The 19843-nt window shown below is 40.2% G+C and overlaps 1 protein-coding gene across 7 annotated transcripts in view; it reads right to left on the bottom strand.

Annotated features, from left to right (window-relative positions):
• Positions 1-19843, bottom strand: part of MTUS2 (microtubule associated scaffold protein 2) — a 304448-nt gene that overhangs the window by 170284 nt on the left and 114321 nt on the right. For all 7 annotated transcript variants that reach the window (XM_065050968.1, XM_065050921.1, XM_065050932.1 and 4 more), the window contains 2 exons: positions 14980-15220; positions 5320-5526 (listed from right to left, as the gene is read on the bottom strand). In XM_065050968.1, the coding sequence (XP_064907040.1) occupies positions 5320-5526; positions 14980-15220 (448 nt within the window). The remainder of the gene's footprint in view (positions 1-5319; positions 5527-14979; positions 15221-19843) is intronic.

Genomic DNA, 19843 nt, shown 5'->3' with positions numbered 1-19843 from the left:
GCTGTCGTGAGATACTAATGCAAGTTTTGAAATATTCATCACCATTTTCTTGCTCAGTCTGAAAAGAAATTGCTTCAGCACTCAGAGCTGTGGGTAGATATTGAACAGCATTATGTCTCCTAGTCTAGCACCTCACCGGAGAAGATTTGCCTCTAACATCATGCTATTATTCTATTTTAAGAATCTTAAACAACTGGGATTTCATTTCTTGAGTTGGAAGATTATTTAACAGACTAGTAGACCTTATGACTACAAAGTGTTTCCTGATATTATACCTACATTTTTCCACTTCTGGAACTCAGCTATCATCCCTCAACTCATACTAAACAATCTGTCTTTCTTTCATTCCTCCACACATCAAACTGTTTCATGGTTCTTAATGAACTCTTTCCAATGTGGTACTTATAGCATGTTAGAGTCTATTCTGATGAAGTACATAAAACTAATTACATGAGCAGGATATTCAGCCCATCACTAGAAATACAGATAAAAGCAAGTGGGAGAACTCTAAGCCCCTTAAACTAGTCAAACAGACACTACAGCCTGGGCAGCGTGTTACTGTACTGGAGAATCCCAAGATAATATTGGGAGCCACATCTCACAACTGTGGGTATGATGTGAAATTGTTGTATTCAGATTCAAAACCTCCTAGGCAAATTTTATTGAGGCAGACACAGGAGAAGCTTCAATATAGTGTATTTAAAATTCCAAGAGAAAAGTTATCTATTTTGTTATAAATTATCTATTTAGATTTTTTCTTTATGGTGACACAATTGTTTCATTCCACTCCAAATCATACTGGTTTTAAACTTAACATGACACTGCTAGTCATTCACTTTTTCTCATATTTAGCAGAGAACACTCATGGCCCTTGTAGACAAATTGAAGTATCTAAATGTATCAATTCTAGCCAATCTGGAATGTAAACAAACTTGATAAGGTTTTTGATATACAAAAAAACCCCGCTTAAATAAATAAAATTGGTTTAAAAGATCATGGATTTTTAAACCTCAAATGTAGTAGGCCAGACATGAGGGTAAACATGAACTTTTCAGGTAATCATGAACACAAATGCTACTGGAAAATCTGTCTGTAGCACTGACCAAATCTTGAGGGGGACCTGACAGCAGGACCTGCAGCTGAGCCTCAGCCCAGGGTTTCCCAGCTGTCCCACACATTGTGGCACCAGGCCATGTGGCTTAGCTCCAGCAGACGACCTCACCTGTGCCTTGCTGCAGCTCAGTACAGAGCGTAACATGTGAAAAGCCACGGGATGAGAGGTGTGAAAGCGGCAGGGAGAGCTGCGCACTCCGCACTGAGCAGAGTGGAACATTAACCGAAGGATGGACCCCCTCCATTGGTACTGGGAGTTCTCACTGCCTCCGCTTCTCTGAGTTGTTTTGATCGAACACAACTTCCCTTGTTTGCCATTTGGAACGAAGAGCTCGCCCTGAACCACTTGAACCATTTTATTTTGAACAAGGCAGGACAGCCTATGGTGAGCTGTGGTTATCTCCCCTGATCCTAGGATCCAGCTTTCAATGGAGTAGTATTCGGTTTCTGTTATTGCATCCCTCAGCAAGGAAAGAAGCAAAGCATCTTCTTCAGCAAGGAGAAAAGCTGCCTAACATGCCACCATCATCTCAAATGAGCTTCATCGACCCTGGCTTCCCTGTGTGCAAAGCACAAGTAAGCACCAGAGAGTGGACTTTAGGTGGTCAAAATGGGCCAGTGACCCAGGCTTGCAAGTCAGGTCCCTGCCCCAGCAGCTGATGAGATACTGGGTGGTTTGGCTGCCAGAATTGTCCCTTCAGCCCCAGCCAGCAATTGGGCACGACCTCATAGGAGCAGAGCCCTGTTATGACTGATCCTGATTAGCAGCTGATGGCTCAGCTGTCGAAGTTGGCATGTTATCGGTGAAGTGCAGCCTGGCTTATACTCACACCCCAGGGACAGTATTCCAGGAAAGACCAGAAGACAAGCAGGCGAGTGCTGTACAGCCTGCCCTGTCCCTACCAAGGGAAAAGAGCACAGTCCCACCGCTGCAAATCCATTTAATTAAGTCAATCAGAATACATGAGCTATTGCCAGAAAGTCAGCCAAGGAGTGCAGCACAGGCTCCCTGCACATCCAGGCTTACTGCTTCCAGAGAGGTCAAGAGAAGGGGAGAAATCTGGTGAAGAACAAAGCTGCTGCATCGCAGCTTTATTAACACACTTCCCCACAGCACAAACATCATGTCTCCTTACTCTAAACAAGTGAGGTTTTATTCTCTAGACAGCAATTAATCAGTATTAGTATGCCAAAACGAGACATTCGTTGGTATTTCTGAAACCAAATGCAACCATGACAGGTCTGGGAAGAGCTAGCACTATGAGACATCAGGCAGGGGAGAAAAAAGCAAAAACAGCATCACACTAGGACCTCTACCAGAATCGCCATTTCCCCTAAAACACTCTGCCTCTAAAATAAATCTGCATTTTACTGTCATCCAGCCATAGCCACCTGCTTCTTACCAACTTAGAGCACATTGTGGTTTTTCTTTTTAATGGCAGATATAAGATCCTGAGGTGATTCCCTCCAATTACAAAAGTGGCAGCTCCTCTATTTATAACATATGCACACTTGTGAGATGTTTTCAATAACTTCTGTCTCACTGACATGTAGAGATGCTACTTTAATAGGAGATTGTGTTATCTTATATCTTTGAAGATTTCTAAAGCTAGATCATTTTGCATTTTCTACCCTACTGAGCTAAGAAATTAACAGTAAAACTTTACCCTGCCCTCTGGGAAGCCTGATTTGGTCAAAGATGTTGTCTCAGGTAGTAACTACAGAATCAGCTATTTATTTAATGTAAAAAAACATACTCTTCCAGCAGACAGTGAAGGGAAGAAATAATACGTCATGCTAAGATTCCTACATGAGCCTACATCTACTCCTGGGTTACTTTCCGTGCATGTTGAAATGCTCTGCTGATCTGTGTTAAATAGATTGCGGTAGAATGGAAGACAACTTATTTGTTCTCCCTGGGTGTCAGGCAACTACTTTAACTCTTGCTGGCACATAGAATTTAAATAGAAAAAGATGATACAGTTTCACACTGTTAATATTTCTATGAAAGGTAATAACTCAACAGTAAGGAAACTATTTTTTACCCTCCCTACCTGTCCTAATAGGATTGATGAATGGGAGTTGTGCTGCCTTTAATCCAAATAAAGTGGGTGATGTTATGTGTCTTCTCATGTGATGACTTACCCAAGGGCTGACACCCTAAACACAGCATGTGCGCTTATCCCCTTGGCAACACACCTATCTCCCTCTCTCACCCCGGTCCAGGAGGAAATTTTATCTATTTGGAATTAAAGACAAGTAAAAGACTTCTGGGCTGGAGAGCCATGCATGTGAGAGGAACCACGTCAGACAGATGACTATTGAGAGGTGCACATTCTCTTGGTCTACTGTGGAGATGAAGGGAAACTAGACTACTGCTTAGATGAGCTATCTAACTTGTTGGCAAAAGCAAAAACTATATATCCTAATTTTCATCAGGTGACAGGCTGAGCTTGTCTCTGCAAAAATTTGTACAAGAAGAGCACCTCCCTCAGGTAATTTTCATATTCATCTGGAAACATTCTCGCAACATGCACAAGCTGGTCCCAAAATCCTAATCTCAACATTAAAGAGAATTAGCATTTTCACCTAAGTGGGCTGGAACAGAATGTATTCACCAAATACTTTCACATCCTTCTGATGATTGGAATATGGTTTCAGTTTTTATGGGCTTAATGCACAAATATAATACAAAAATACACCAGAATATACAAATGAAATCAGCTTCTTTTAAGATGAATAGTCAGTTGTAACTTTCTGGGTCTAAGATCAGTAATGCTTCCTCCACTGTTTCTGAATGGAAATCAATTGACTCAGATTCTACAGTCTGGAGTACTTGCCTTTTAGAGAATTCCCATTTGTATGCATCCACTGTGTTCAAGGGTAGTGCTGTACCTACTGACGTTATTTTTTTTTTCAGATTCACACCTGAAATTGCTAGACAACATTTCCTGCAGAGATGTAGCTTAGATCTAATCAGAAATCAGGTAATTCTGTCACTAACAAAGGCTTTACGTAACCAGAGACCAAAGGAATACAACATCATATGAAAGGAAAAGCTTTCCAAGGGCATAAACGTAGGGTAAAAGCACAAAGCAAAAGAGGTTGCCTACCATCAAAGTAAAGTTTATTCAAAAATAAACAGAAATGAGCAATCAGTCCAACAGTAAAACAGGATAGAAATGCATGTTTGAGGGCACTGGAAAAGTTAGAAGTTCCTGGACACGTTAGTCTTTGGCATTTCAATTACGCCTTATAGAAGGGAAACAAGAAAATCCCTAGGGTGTTTTAAACATTTTCATTTTATTTAATTCATTTCAAATTAATACTAACACTGAAAGATTTTGGAGCCTGCAGCATCTTGTCTCCTCTAGCACTTCAGATCACCTGGCGTGTCCCCCCACATTTCTCCCAGGCTGATATCACCGGCTTTGATATGGACACAGTTCAGGATCAATCCAGTCTTCAAAGAAAAATGGGCATGAAAATCCCTCAATCCCCCTTTCTGCTCTGAGCCCAGGGCACGTGCACACTTCCCAAGGACTGCACAATCCAGTGGGTATTATTTTGTACTTAATAAAATTAACCGTCTTTACAGAAATCGGATTTGAAATGACATTTCAGCCATGAGATCCTTCCAAGTCTGGTAGATGAGACAATAGCTACGATATTAGTTCTGATCCCTTTCATATCACTGGCATTATTTGGTTAATTTTCTAAACTAAGTTTATTGCATTTGCATATTAAGAGGCAGAAGAAAAGCAGATGAGAAAGACTGTATTGCTCACTTTAGATAATCTTTGTTCTAAACTGTTCTACATGGCTGCAATGTACTTACCAAACAGTTTACTGTGATTATTTACTGACTTCATCTTGTAAAAAGGCATATTCTAAGTAAAAAAAAAAAAAAAAAAAAAAAACAAAAATGCCTCAGGTTCACTCTCAATGTGATTTTCTCTGCAGCAGGGAAATCATCCCCTTTTATATGCAATGTACATTCAGCACCTACTCATCTATTATTAATAATATTTTTAATTATTACACTGGGAAATCAAGATACCAAACCTACAGCCAGTGGCACAGTAGGGATTAGTGAGTGCTGCAGAGATTACAAGAGTCCTAAATTAGACACTGACTCCAGTTGGGACAGTCCTAGAATACATCTATTTAACATCCCCCCAGAAGCAAGACCGCATTTGGACTTACGGTTGGTTGTCCTGCTTTGATCACTCTGAGCACTGTCGTTTGACTGGTTGCTGGAGACAGAGGATACGCTTGAGCTCCTGACAAAACCAAATGAGGCCAGCTTAGCTGCTGGCAACCGTGAATAACCTGGAGGACGAAGTCCAGACTGGCAGGGCTTGGGGAGATTTGACTTTGCAGCACTTGGACATGAGCCTTTCTTAAGATCAGCTGAAAGAAGGAAAAAGAAATAATTTTTTATAAAAGAAACTGTACTGGAATATACTGACCATTACCACCAGCCACACAGACAGTATAAAGACTGAATAGAAGTTTTAACAGCTGCTGAAACTGCAGTGATGTCCCATTCTTTGCTCCACTGAAAAGTTCTGTGGAGCAACCAGAGGCCACAATAATTTTTAAAGTGTGAAACGCAGCAAGGACCCATGAGGCATAACTCAAACTTCCAGCAAAGTGATGTGGTTCAAGTCTACTAAGTTTTTTTTGTTATCTTCTTTTATGTTGTGTCACTCTCTAATTTTAACTTTGTTATGTGCCAATTAAAAGAAACTCATACACAGAGACAAACATGCTAAACATAGCCTCCAATTTTGGAAACTGTTGTAGAACATGAACAATCCTCTTCAAGGACACAGGACTTCTTTATATTCCATCAAAGAAAATGCTTATTTGAAGCCCTTCTTTCAAATTTTGCTAAAGGAAAATGTCCTTTTCTTGCACCAAGCCTTGGAACAAGGACACGACCTGTAAAGTTGTACTTTTTAAACAAACCACCAGCCATTTCCACTGATGGGCTTCTCGCCATAAACCATCAGCCTGTGTGAATTGGCACCAACTAAGTCTCAGAAAACTGCCCATAGTGGGCTTACAGCAGATGAAGTTAGACAACAACAGTAGCTCAGGTACCACCTCTGCCTGTTGTAACTACTAATTGGTCATCTGTCCTAACCTACATTCTGCTGCTTTTGCTCTGGTGAACTTTTCTAGGCAAATCCAGAACACAGGTCCATAAATGCCCCAAATTGTCTTCAAGGACGAAAGATTAGAGTTTGCTTTTGATTGGAAGGTCTGGATACCAAGTGGATCTGGAACTCAACTATACATAAAATTAGGACAGAGCTTTTCTTTGTAGGTTTGACAATGTCAGATTCCTGTTCCTGGTAGAATCCTGAGCAGCAAAAATATATACTAAAAGAAAGGCAAAAAATAAAACAAGCAACCAACCACAACAACAACAACAAAACCCCAAACAACAAAAACCACAAACCCAAAAAACTAGCAAAGTTCTCCAAAAGCTAATGCTAAAGTATCTAATAAAACATCAGTACTGGTGGGTTAGGAGACAAGGCGGCATTAAAACAATCAACACAGTCTGCCAGAAAAGGCCACAAAGTCACCCTTTTTCCATTATTTTTTCAGTGAACTCCAATTGTGCTTCAGCTTGACACATACTTCAAAGGAAGAAGTGAACATTCATAATATAAAGGAAAAATCAAAATTAACTGCACAGTAAGAATACAGTCTTCATATTATTACAGCGTTTAATTCTTCTGTAAACTATGTAGGTCACAGCCTTATTAATTTTAATGAAGCATTACACTTTGAGAAGACTTTACAGAAAACAAGACTAACTCCTTTGAGCAGAAAAATGCTATGGGGATTTTGAAAGATATTTGTGTACCTCATCATAATAATAATACTAAGCTTTGTTTAACAAAACCAAGGCTTTTCTTTTGAAATAGAAATATGTGTTACACCAAGCTATAGACTTTTGTTATCCTATAAAAGACATCAAAAATGCTCCTTGCTCAACAGTTTATATCCTATAAACTCTTAAAAATGCATTTTTGTACGCACTTTTCACAAGTTGAGCTTTTATTACAACCCAAAGAGATGGACTGCAGCACCTTTGCCAGCCCAGAGGAGGACATGCTGTGGAGAGTAATCCAAACGAAAACGACAAATACCTACAGTGTGTAATAAAAAGCTGTTAAAACCTCATTCACTTTTTTTTTTTTTTTTCTTTTTGGTACCAACAGGGACAATTTTGGACTCTGTTCCTGACCCTGGCTTCACTTGAACTATGTGAGGATGGGCTCAGAGGTAGCTGTGGGCTCCAGGTGCAGGTGAAGGGCACATTAGCACGGAGAAGACTTAAGTAGTGATGTTTACTACCAGATTACTGCTAGGCTTGTGCAGCATTGCTTTGATAGTGGTCTGTTACAGCTGGTTTATGGTCATCTGCAAAGCACCAGCAAGCCAGATGTCTTCCCTCCCCACTGCCAGGGACATTCACATCATACCTATTCACATCCACAGCAAAGTACTGCAGAACCTGATCTCAGTATTTCCCTCAATGCTATCAACACAACTTACAATTGGTATGAATCATGTTAACTGATTTTCATGTAGGAATGGGAAAAAAGTGTCCAGTAAAAGGGTTTAGGAGTCCCAAGTGCTAAAAGTGGCATGCTAATTATCTTTCAGATGGAATTTCTACATATGAGAGGACAAATGATTGGCTTATACTGGTGTGAGGCTGCAGTTTTATCACAAAAGGATGATCCTGTGCTCTCTCTTCCTCAACCAGACTCAACATTCCCCCACCAATGCTCATACCTCTCACTACAACAAAGACATCGAGGTGCTGGAGTGAGTTCAGAGAAGGGCAATGAAGCTGGTAAAAGAGTCCAGAGCACAAGTCTGATGAGGAGCGGTTGAGTGAACTAGGGCAACCAAGCATCTGTAGCCCACAGCACACCGAGCACCATGGGTGTCACTGAAGAACAATTTCCTTAAAACCAGAACACTTTTGGTAACAAAATTGCCCAGCCATCTCTACCTTTGCTTCAAAACCCTTCTCCCAGAACCAGGCAGAAGATTCAGTGGATTTTCTCACACTTCCTTCTATGTTCCACTTTGTGACTTCAATTCAAACTCCCCCTGAATTAACCAAATTTTGTATCTTGAACTTAACATCAACCTTAAATTATTTTTCACTTCTTTTCTTTGTAATCCAGCTCTTCTCCACCACAAGGACCTGGGGGCAGGATATTATCCTCATTAGGGATGCATTCAAATACGTAAAGTTAAGTTATTTTGCATGTTCTTTCTCATTAAAATACATGAGACAACAACCTGTTGTATGTATTTTCTGTTTTAAATATCATCAAGTTTTATGATGTACGTTCTTTCTTTATTTCTGTTTCTTAGAAGTATAGAAGCACTCCTGCAAATGAAGTCTGGGAGTTCAAAACAAAAGTTATTTTAATGAGCAGATTTCATTTTCATTAAAATCTGCCAAAATAAGCTTTAAAATTTGGCAAAAAATCTTTCCAGCTGTCTCACTGCCTGAAGCTAATTATAGAATTAAGTATTGTTGTCTGCACGGCACACAAGTGATTTTCTGTGACGCTTCAAGCTGTTCCCATCTAGAAACACAAAAACATTTTGAGGTAGTGACTGATTGACACAAACCAGATGTGCCTGGGGAGCCTTAAGAAAAGTCTGAGCTAGACTTCTTATACATCCTCACTGCACGTGAATCACATCTCCATGCACATGTTGCACAAAGAGCAACTTTCATGTGACTTTTCTGTGAAATCTGAAAGAAATTTTAGCTGAAATGAATGAAAAATTAAAGAAAGGAGTTACACAGATACATTCTTATGAAAAAGGGTAGCAGTTCAAGACTTCAGCTCCACTTGCAATTCAGGAATTCTTGGTGAGCCTTTGTGTTCTTGGTGTGGAGTTTTTGATTATTCAGGGTTTGGGGTTTTTTTTACAAGAATTTCCATCAAAACTTTAATCATTAGGTGTCATTTTCTCTCAGAAAGCTGACTTTCTTTCACAGAATGCTATGAACACCATTATTCTCATTTCATATTGTGGAATCTGGGGCAAAGAAGTTACCTGCAAGGTCACTGAATTAGTCAGAGATAATACTAACAGGGTTGGTTAACCTACCTCAGAGTTAACCTAATAACTGATATTTTTGCAGATTAAAAACAAATTGTGCAAGTAAGATACCTGTTTTGTTTCCGCTACCTTTGCGTTTTTCCCGTTACAATAACTTGTCTCTGAACAAGAACTGGGGAAAGGGGCTTTAAAACCAAGGCTTTAATGGTTTACATCTAAACAGCAGTGACCACGTTGTGCCCTGCGCCCCTGATGGTCTCTCATGCAAATACTGTCAACCCTGAGACACTTCAGTTCCAAAGGCAAGACAGTTGTCACTTCTGAACATCAGTCAATTTCTGATCGGCCAGTCCACTGTCATACAGTAGGAAATGCTCATCTCTTCCTGATTCAGATTTAAAAGCCCCAAAACCCTGCCCTGTGTCTTTCCAGCTCCCAGGCAACCCAAAGCTGGTTAGCACGTTCTCACTACCCCAAGAATTTGTGAGCTAGTGCTTCATGCAAACTGCAAACATCCATGTTCACTTTACAGATGATGTGCAAAGCAGCAGCATCCCACAGAAAGATCCAGCACAGAAGTTGTCAGTGCCTGAGCCACACTCACTGTGGTTTCCACTGAAATCCCAGAGCAGCAAGAACACTCCTCTGTGCATCAGAGCCAGGGCTCACCCACCCAGCTGCTACTCATCAGCTTCTCAGAAGCGCTGAGGGTGCCCTGACAGCAACAGCACTTGGGTCTCCGCAGGGAGGAGGTAGGCTATGAAGCATTTGCCTGCTGCTGCGCCTAAATTATTACTGATACTGTTCTTCTGACTGATGATTTAGCACAACAATCGTATAGACAACCCTTCTCATACGACGCATTTTAGTTCTTTGAACATGCAATAATTGTTAGGAGCAGAGAGGTGGCATATGGCTAAGTCTCAAGTGCGGTGACAACATCAACTCTGATGAAGAATTGTGTGTCTCCCTTTGAAGCACTTAATTTTTTTCTTTACAAAATACAGCCAGATTGTTCTCCCAAAGAAAGCAGAGAGTGCCAACTGAAAACACTGCAGATCAGTGGAGGATAGAGAATATTTTCCTCTCTGAACTATCCTCTTGTCACCTCTTGCTTTAAACAACTGAGAAGTTTGCTGCCTCAAATCCAAGTACCTCAGACTGAAAACCTATAAAATGAACACAACAGTTGGAGTAGCAGTAATGCAACATTTCAGGAAGTAACCTCAAAACCTATTTTTTACCATCAAATCTCATTTACTTGTTTAAGCATTATGTATTCCTGAGAATAAATGTGAAAGCAAAGCTTTCCTACCAGGACACAGCTGTAGACATATTGTACCATTCATGATGAAATGCATTATACATATGCAAAGACACAAATAAATGCATATGTCTGTGTGTGTCTAAATAATCAGAAACATTGCTGTCCTGATTTTTATATATATATATATATATATATATGTATATAGATAGATAGATAGATACAGATATAATCTTTAACAAGAGTTGACTTACTTAGAAATGAGAAGAACTGCTAGACTCTCGGGACTGGTAAATTTAATGCTCAGGTGATAAGGAAACAAGATCTAATTAACTCACACTTTGAGAAAACAATACCCTAAATATTACCCAAAAATGTGGAATTAAGTAAAGTTAATGAGTAGAAATAAGTGAAATGTTAATAATAAGATCTCTGTTATACTTTTCAAAATCAGACATTAATCCCAGAAAAATAATCATCAAGTTAATGACAATCCTAACACACTTGCTCCAGCAAGTCTTTAAAATCAAGGAAAACCTATTCATAGTTTATATAGACACAGTATCTTTCAGTGCTTGTTTTGAATTACAAGTTTCCCATAGAAAGAGCAGAGTCAATTTACATAAAATAAACTAATGTTAAGCTTTCAGAAACACTACTGCACCTTTAAATACATCGCAATACAATGACTTCCTATCTTAGCTAGAGTACAGAGAGCTTTTTCTTAGAGTCAGGCTGCTTGTCTGACCCATCTGATGGAAAGCATCACCTAAAGAAGGAGCCAGCTTAATGAGGAACTTGCAGCCAACGCCAACACACATGTCATGTCCTGCAGACGAAGAAGGTTCACTGCTCCAGTCACATTTTAGGCATCACATCTGGAGATCACAATTGTGGGATCATTCATTGTTATTTTACTTTCTACTTGGCATACCTTAAAACTAATGAAACCCTTGATGTACTTATAATACTTGCAGTCCATCACAGTAGTTCAGGGATTTAATTATCAATTACTTTAGAGTCATTTTTATGAGTATTAGTATTATACATGGGCCAAACCACTCAGCTTATCAGTGCTGCTTAAGCAGACTGCTACATTATGAATGGCATGGCAAAGGGGAATAAAATCCTCATTATGAGGTACTGCTTCTGTCCTCGATATCGTGCCATGGCGATTTCGGTTTAAAAGCCTCTGTGGTACCTCACACTTTGTTATGGGATGGCAACTGGTTACATCCTTCTGCTTCCATTACCCCAGGGCAGGACTGAAATCACTAGGATTAGAAACTGGATTAAAAGCTCAGGATGGAGCTGCAAGACACGCTGATTAGCAATCTTGAAGGCAGGATGGTATCAGTGAGGGAAAAACACCTCCTAGTCCGCAGCTGCTTTTGCCACAGTCAGCCAAACCCTCACACCCCACAACACGTGAGCAAGAGGCTCAACACCACCCCTTCCAGTATGCTGACCATACACGCTCATGCATTTCGTCTGCTTGTATTTGTAAATATTACTCTATCAAAGCTATGTTTAATCCTGTTTCTCAAATATTTCATCAAAACCAGTCACGCAGATTAAAGTTTAATACCACGACTAACTGCCAAATTAAGGGAAAGTGGTTGACAAAAAGCTGAAAATGGTGGCAGGCACCTTAAAACAATTGGCTAGATGGTGCCGGACCCTGCTCTGAGCTCCACACCAGCTCTGGCATGCCAGGGGTTGCCGTCCCATCCAGCCCCTTTGTGGCAACCAGGGACCCCTCTCTGGTCTGTGTTTGTGCACTGGCATGGACGCAGCTGCAGGAAACTGCTGCCCTTCCACTCCTATGCCAATCTAGTCCTGTCTGCTGTCATTTGAGCCTCTTCCATGAGCATCCTTCTTAAAATATATCATTAAGGAATAAAAGATTAGTATGCTGACTTAGGAAGTCATATATTACTGACAGAAAGATTAAGTCATTAGAGGTATACAAGGAAAAAGGCTTTGGACAATGCAAAGGTGATTATAAGCCCATCTTGAATGGATAATTGGGAAATAAAATGCCAAAAATAAAAGAATGTAAAGTAACTAACAGAAGGTATCAGGAATACATGGAAGATCAATAAGGGGAGGCATTGAATCAACAGAGAACAATGGGAAGTACTTTGCAACAAAATACGATGTCACAGAGAAATGAAACATGTTCATGATCTCGCAAGGAAAATGGAAGGTGACATGCCAGAAGTGAAAACAATATAGCCCGGGGTGGACAGTGAAAAACTAGAGAAATTAGCAACCTTCCCAGAACAAGTCTTGGGTAGTTTAAAATCAATAAAAACCGTCAGAGCCCAAAGACCAAATCAGGCAATCTTTGGGATCCCGCAAGAGATGGCAGACAGATTATTGTACTACTATGAGTTATCTTTAACAGCATCTTTGAAACAGCAAGGTATCAATAGACTCAAGAGAAACAAACACAATAACAGTTGTAGAAAGGAAAATATGGAGAGCTATGAATTAAGTTTGACCTCCAAAGCAGGAAAGGTCCAAGAAATAATCAGTGATAAGATCGAAAAACCCCAACTTCTGAGAAACTGGAAAACTAGGAAACAGAAACTTCAGTGGAATAGGAATTGCACTAACAGATAGTGGAACAGGAATTGCACTAACAGATAGTGCAATTTCCCCATGTATTGTTCTCTTTCACTGGCATTTTTAAAATCAGTGTTATAGGCAATTAACAAGACTGAAGGCTGATACTGTTTACAATTGGAATGTCACAAGATATAGAAAGACAATAAGTTAATACACAAAACGCAAGTTCTCACAAAATAAAATGGATAAAAATGACTAAGGAAAAGTAATGTCTGCAGTCACCAATGATGCAGGATAATTAAGCTGGATGAATAAAAATCAAGGCAACATTTATTTCTGAGGATCAGAAAAGACAGCAGATTGTTAATAAATCCTGTTCATATATTCCTCTGATATCTATCTCCCAGGCTGGCTCGTGTTACTCAATGGCTTACCCTACTCATATCCTGAACTTGCAGGCTCTTGCAGTTTCATTAAATGGAAAATATGATCCAATTGCTCTCTGCACCTGTATTCCCATGTTCAATGCTGACTGACCTCAACTTACAGGGCTCAAATGGTATTTACTGCTCAGTGTGCAATCTTGCAGTTTCTCGGAAGTCACACACAGCTCATCTTGGTCCACTTCTGCCAATGACATCAATGTAGATAAACTCCAGATGCAGGGTCAGATAGTAAATGATGGTGGCAAGAGGCACTGTGTTACAAAGAACCTTGATTTTCTGATAAACCCCAAATCTTGGTAACCTATTTTACTGACTGGTACTGTTCTCTCAGGGTAAGTCAAGACACTCCAGCCCATTTTCATTCTGCTCATAAATATTTTTAGCAGCTTAGTATGGAGAAATAGACACTTGGGAAAGAGAGCAATAGTTTTCAGATACCTGCAAAGAGGAGAAAACCCCACGTCCACTCCAGACAGAAGAGAAAGTAAATTTCAAAAAAGAGGATTAAACAAAACAGTAGGGAAAACTTAACTTGAAAGCAGGTAGTGCATGGAAACAGCCTGCCTTCAGAGGCTGCAGGAGCTCATACTGAAGGTTTTTATAAGTAGTTTTTCATGAGCAGTTTACATAAACATCTATCAGAAGGAATCTTGTTCTCGGGAAAGAGGAGGGATCATGTCATTACTTTATCCCTTATGACTATTCTTAAAAATCTCTGCAGACTTGTAGATTGTTAAACAGCTACTGTGTTTCATTCTGGCAATGACTGATTTTCAGTTGTCTCTGAACTTGCTGCTGTTTAAATGTACATTGTGAAAACCTCCAAGCTTTTCCAGGCTACCAAGGAGTGTCCTGTAGAAGTAATTATTATCTCTGTCTTGTGGCACTGGACACTTCTCCTTTCAACTCTTGTCTTGCTTTTCCCTCCCCTGTAATTCTGCCCAGGGTCATGCACAGCTGGGCAGTAGCTGGGAAGAAAAAGGCATTAGAAATGATGTCTCCAAAGAGGTGTGTACTAGGGCCTCAGAGAATCAAGATCTCTGCTGGCACATCTGAACACTGCTTAGGCTTTCAGAGCACAACAAGGTGGGGAACATCATATTCAGATTGAACAACGGGGTCTTCATGGTGGAAGAATATGTCCCATTATCTTCTGCAGGACAAAAGCAAAGATTTTGCAGGCATTTACAAGGAGGTGGAAGATAAAAAAGAATGCAATGAGAATTATTACTGAAATTGATTATCCTTCTTTGGCAATGACCTGTCAAGCAACCTTAATGCAAGTCCCAGACTCCATAGTCTGCCCCAGGGTAAACAGACACACCCCAAAGAGTGCTGCTGGAGCTTTGCAGTATCAGGTCAAGATGCTGCTCATTTTGTGGTAATTCTGTTTGGAAAAAAAAAAAAAAAATCTTATTGGTGACTACAGTTAAAGGGAAGGAAAGAAAGTTCATACTTTACCTGAAGCATCAGGATGATAGAGGCTGGGAGCACTCGTTATTTCTCCTTGCTGATGGAGACAGCTACCTGAGGATCTTTGACTTGCAATGAGAATCCTGCTCTTCGCAGATGGTAACCTCGATACTGCACCCAGTCCTAACTGTGGCTTCAGTATCATGGCAGATCGATAAAAACTTGGCGGGACCTCATAATGAGTATATGGTGGAGGGCAAAATTCATCTTTTGTAGGCCTTTCCCCCACCTACAGAGAAATCATTAACACAGATATTATGCAATAAATTAATAAATCCAGAAAACATAGAGCTCTAAATTGCTTATAAAGGCTGATGTTGCCTCCTTGTAAATATGGGCTTCTGAGCACTACAAACTGATGATCACTTTCAAAAAGTGATGTTCTTACCACATAAATAGCTCTCCACAAACATATATGTTACAGTCTCAATACACAATTAAACACAAATAAAGAATTGTTTTATTTCCCAAAAGCAAATAGATGAACGGAAGATCTTCAATTAGTGAAAACAAAGTTACTGTTAAGTGTCCTGAAAGGTGATGTTAGTAACAGACATACACAGTATCACAGAATGTCAGGGACTGGAAGGGACCTCAAAAGGTCATCTAGTCCAATCCCCTGCCAGAGCAGGAACACCTAGGTGAGGTTACACAGGAATGTTCCAGGCGGGTTTTGAATGTCTCCAGAGTAGGAGACTCCACAATCCCCCTGGGCAGCCTGTTCCTGTGCTCTGTCACCCTCACTGAGAAGTTTCTTCTCCAATTTAAGTGGAACCTCTTGTGTTCAGGTTTGAACCCATTACTCCTTGTCCTGCCGTTGGCTGTCACCGAGAAGAGCCTGGCTCCATCCTCATGACACTCACCCTTTATATATTTATAAACATTAATAAGGTCACCCCTCAGTCTCCTCTTCTCAAAGCTAAAGAGCCCCAGCTCCCTCAGCCTTTCCTCATAAGGGAGATGTTCCACTCCCTTAATCATCTTTGTTGCCCTGCACTGGACTCCCTCCAGCAGTTCCCTGTCCTTCTGGAACTGAGGGGCCCAGAACTGGACACAATATTCCAGGTGTGGTCTCACCAGGGTAGAGTAGAAGGGAAGGAGAACCTCTCTCGACCTACTAACCACCCCCTTCCTAACACACCCCAGGATGCCATTGGCCTTCCTGGCCACAAGGGCACAGTGCTGGTTCATAGTCATCCTGCTGTCCAACAGGATCCCCAGGTCTCTTTCCCCTATGCTGCTCTCTAACAGGTCATTCCCCAACTTATACTGGAATCTGGGATTGTTCCTACTCAGACGCAATACTCTACAATTTCCCTTGTTATATTTCATTAAATTTTTCCCCGCCCAGCTCTCCAGCCTGTCCAGGTCTCACTGGATGGCAGCACAGCCTTCTGGCGTGTCAGCCACTCCTCCCAGCTTGGTGTCATCAGCAAACTGATGTACACTCTATTCCCTCACCCAAATCATTGATGAATATATTGAATGATACAGGCTCCAGTACTGACCCCTGAGGCACTCCACTAGGTACAGGACTCCAACTAGTCTCTGCCCCACTGACCACGACTCTCTGGCTTCTTTCCTTCAGCCAGTTCACAGTCCACCTCACTACCCGACCATCCAGACTGTACTCCCTCAACTCCCTCCCTACACCAAGAGAGTGTATAAGTTGAATTTTTATTATAAGTTATTTGAAATATCCTTACTGCGATACAATTTTGGAGGAAGCTGGTTTTAACTTAGATATAAAGCTGAAGGTATTTTAAGTTCATTTTGACACAGAAATGATATTGTCAAATCAGTTGTGTGAGAAAAAACTCACTACATGTTCTTACTGTAAAACGTTCATTGTGATCTGTGCCTTTGAAGCTCCTGAAAAGAGACCTGGTTGTGGAGATGAGCACATTTCTGCACAAGACATTTTCAGGGGCCTGTTGAATATTCCAAATCAGAGCTATAAAACCCAGCTGTCTGTTTGAATTGGTGAAAACAAACAAACACCAAAAAAAAAACCAAATCAAAAAACCAAACAAAAAAGCCCCAACAAACCCAACCAAACAAAGTAAAAAAAGAGCAGATGTGAAACATTTGCTGTTCATCACAAATAGATGCTGGTTTGCTAAAATCCCTGACAAATTCCTCAGTATTTCAAAGGGTATATACTGTGAGGACAGCATAGTAAGTCCCAAGCTGGAAATATTTCCAGCAAACTGGCTGTTACAGGGGAACTTGCAATCAGGGAATGACTTGGTTCACCAATTCAGCCCTTGCATCTTTCAGCACTCAAGCTGGGCTCTGACTCCCACCTCGCTGTGCTGCCCTAGGACTCAGGACAAAGCCACAGAGCAATGTCAGTAGCTTCCACCTCTCTCATTTGCAAAGAATCCTTTGCTCTCTGGGGTAGAGTCCAACTTCTTTACCATTTTTATATAAAATGTAAAAACATCATCATCTAGAAAGGACCCATCAATATTTTTTCAATGCATCCCATTTAGGCCAGAGGAAAAAAAAAAAAGGCTCAGGAAATAAGAATTCTGAACCAAATTTGTTTAAAAATTAATCATAAAACTGCCATAGGCTACCTAGGAAGAAATGTAACTGTCAATTAATTAACTCTTCTGTAAGTTATGATGCGTATAATATGCCAAATCAATTTCTATTTAGCAGTTATAAGCATTTAGAATATGCACTTCAACATTGACTATAAAAGCTTTGATCCTAGTTGCTTCAAGAGCTTCAATCCTAATTTAGCAAATCTTTAATATGCTAAAAGAGACAAGATTGGCCTTAAATGATTAAATACAGAATCTCTGAGGCCTTTGCACGGGAACTAAGAGAGCAGAAGTAACAAACACTGAGCATTATATTTTTGTGCTATACTTTTTCCTTTGTTTGCAGTCCTGTTTCCTACCATTAGATCACCCAGTTCCCTTTTTTATTATACTCCTATGACCTATTTCTACAAGTTCGGTTGCAGGTTTTTACTGTATAGATGATTCTCTAGATTTGTACTGCAGAAGATGTTTAGTTTCTTATTTTAAACTTCTGGATATGAGATTGCTTTCCTGGAAAAGATTCAGTTATATTTTCTCTCCCTGGTGAATTTATTCCGATCAGATTTCACTATATACACACATTCACAAGCATAAAAACCCCATCTTCTTCTCAAGCTGAGAGAAGTGAGAAGGCTTTAGAACAGAATCATTTTCGTTGGAAAACATCCTTAAAATCATCAAGTCCAGCCATAATTTACCCCAATATCTCTCAAGAAATACGTTACTTTTTTGAAGAGCCTGATTAGCATCCTGTAGTAGATTTTTCTATGAATGACTTTTAAAGAAAAGATCTGTTGCTGCCTGTCAACTGAAAGGAAGCTCAGCTCAGAGTTTTATTGTGTGTGGCTGTCTGCTCATACCCCACTCACCCCATTTGATGAACTTGTTATAAAGAGCTGGAAAGTCTGAAGCAAATACTTGGAGCATACATGAATTTCCATAGGTTGGTTAATCCCGAGCAGAGCTGGCAGCACAGCAGCAGGTAAGGATGCCCAACACTTTCCTGTGTATTACTTAGTTTATATCATCATCAAACATTAACACCTCAAGCAAGAATTTTCTCACCAAGTGCCTGCTTCAGGCAACTATTTGGGAAAAGAGTTATCAAAATCAGTTCAGACAGTTCAGATAATGGGACACAAAATAAAGGGACAGAGCTGGAAACTGAAGGTAGAGAGGAAAGGGCAGTGGGCACTGTCCTTTCTGTGTTTGGGATGACATGGTGTTTTCTGGAAAACTATAATCCATGATCACTTCAGTAGGCTGTCTGTTAATGTGCCATAAGGGCCAATCTAAAGTCAAACATGATATCCTAATTCGGGTATTTGCTGACTTCTGATTGTCAACACTGTCACCCAATTTATTTCAATGCTATTCCTTTGATAAATGCTGTATGCAGAATGAGGCAGGTATTAAAATAGCCTCAGTAACACCACAAGACATAAAGAAAAAAAAACAAATTAATATTTTTTTAAAGACTGGTTCAAATTAAATACACTAGTGTTATCTTCAGTATTTATATAAAAAGCCTGGTTGTTGAGCTACCACATGTCTCAAAGCACATGAAAGGGAGCATCACAGAACTGAATGTAGCTCCCTCTTCCCCGTCCTTTCTTCACCTTCCAAGCAAGGTCAACCTTCCTCCACTCTGCTCACCTCCCAGCAGGGATTTCAGGGAAACAGGGCTCCTGTCCAACTTATCAAAGTGAAAACACAATGTAATATCCGGAGCCAGAAGTGGACAGAGGGACTTAAATCACCTTTTGACTCTAGGGAAGGCTTTCCAGGGAAAAAAGATTCCATCTTTGAGGTGCAGGTCAATATAATACATGGAATTAAAATATTTTCCTGTGTGATATGTATAATCTAACGAAGGCTCTGATAGTCCCTGGGTTTCAGTACAGCTAAACAGAAAGGAATTAGTTTAGACCTCTAGCACTCTGTCTGCAAAAACCTGCCAAATTTCCCATTAAGGAGGAAAAGTCCTTTGTGGGCGAATCACATTCATTTCCCAAAGCTCTTCTTGGGGGAAAAAAAAAAATCCTTTTATGGATAAATTCAAACATGTCTTTTCTTTTCTAAACATTCCTCTTTATACTACTAGCAGGTGACTGGTTTGGTGGGAAACACTGGACGAACATAGTGACAACTTCCAGCCACAGATCAGACATTGCAACAGGGTCAGTGCCAGAAACAGTTAAGTAAGTTTATTTCTAATGGTCACACATTGCCTTGATTTAGAATTTATTTCTTATTTGAGGTTTGAGAACTAACTTCTAGCAGCAACAAGTAAACAA

Source organism: Columba livia, chromosome 1 (assembly GCF_036013475.1).
Source record: "Columba livia isolate bColLiv1 breed racing homer chromosome 1, bColLiv1.pat.W.v2, whole genome shotgun sequence".
Taxonomy (NCBI): Eukaryota; Metazoa; Chordata; class Aves; order Columbiformes; family Columbidae; genus Columba; species Columba livia.
Note: the sequence above shows the minus strand (reverse complement) of the source record. Positions and strands in the feature narration are given on the sequence as shown.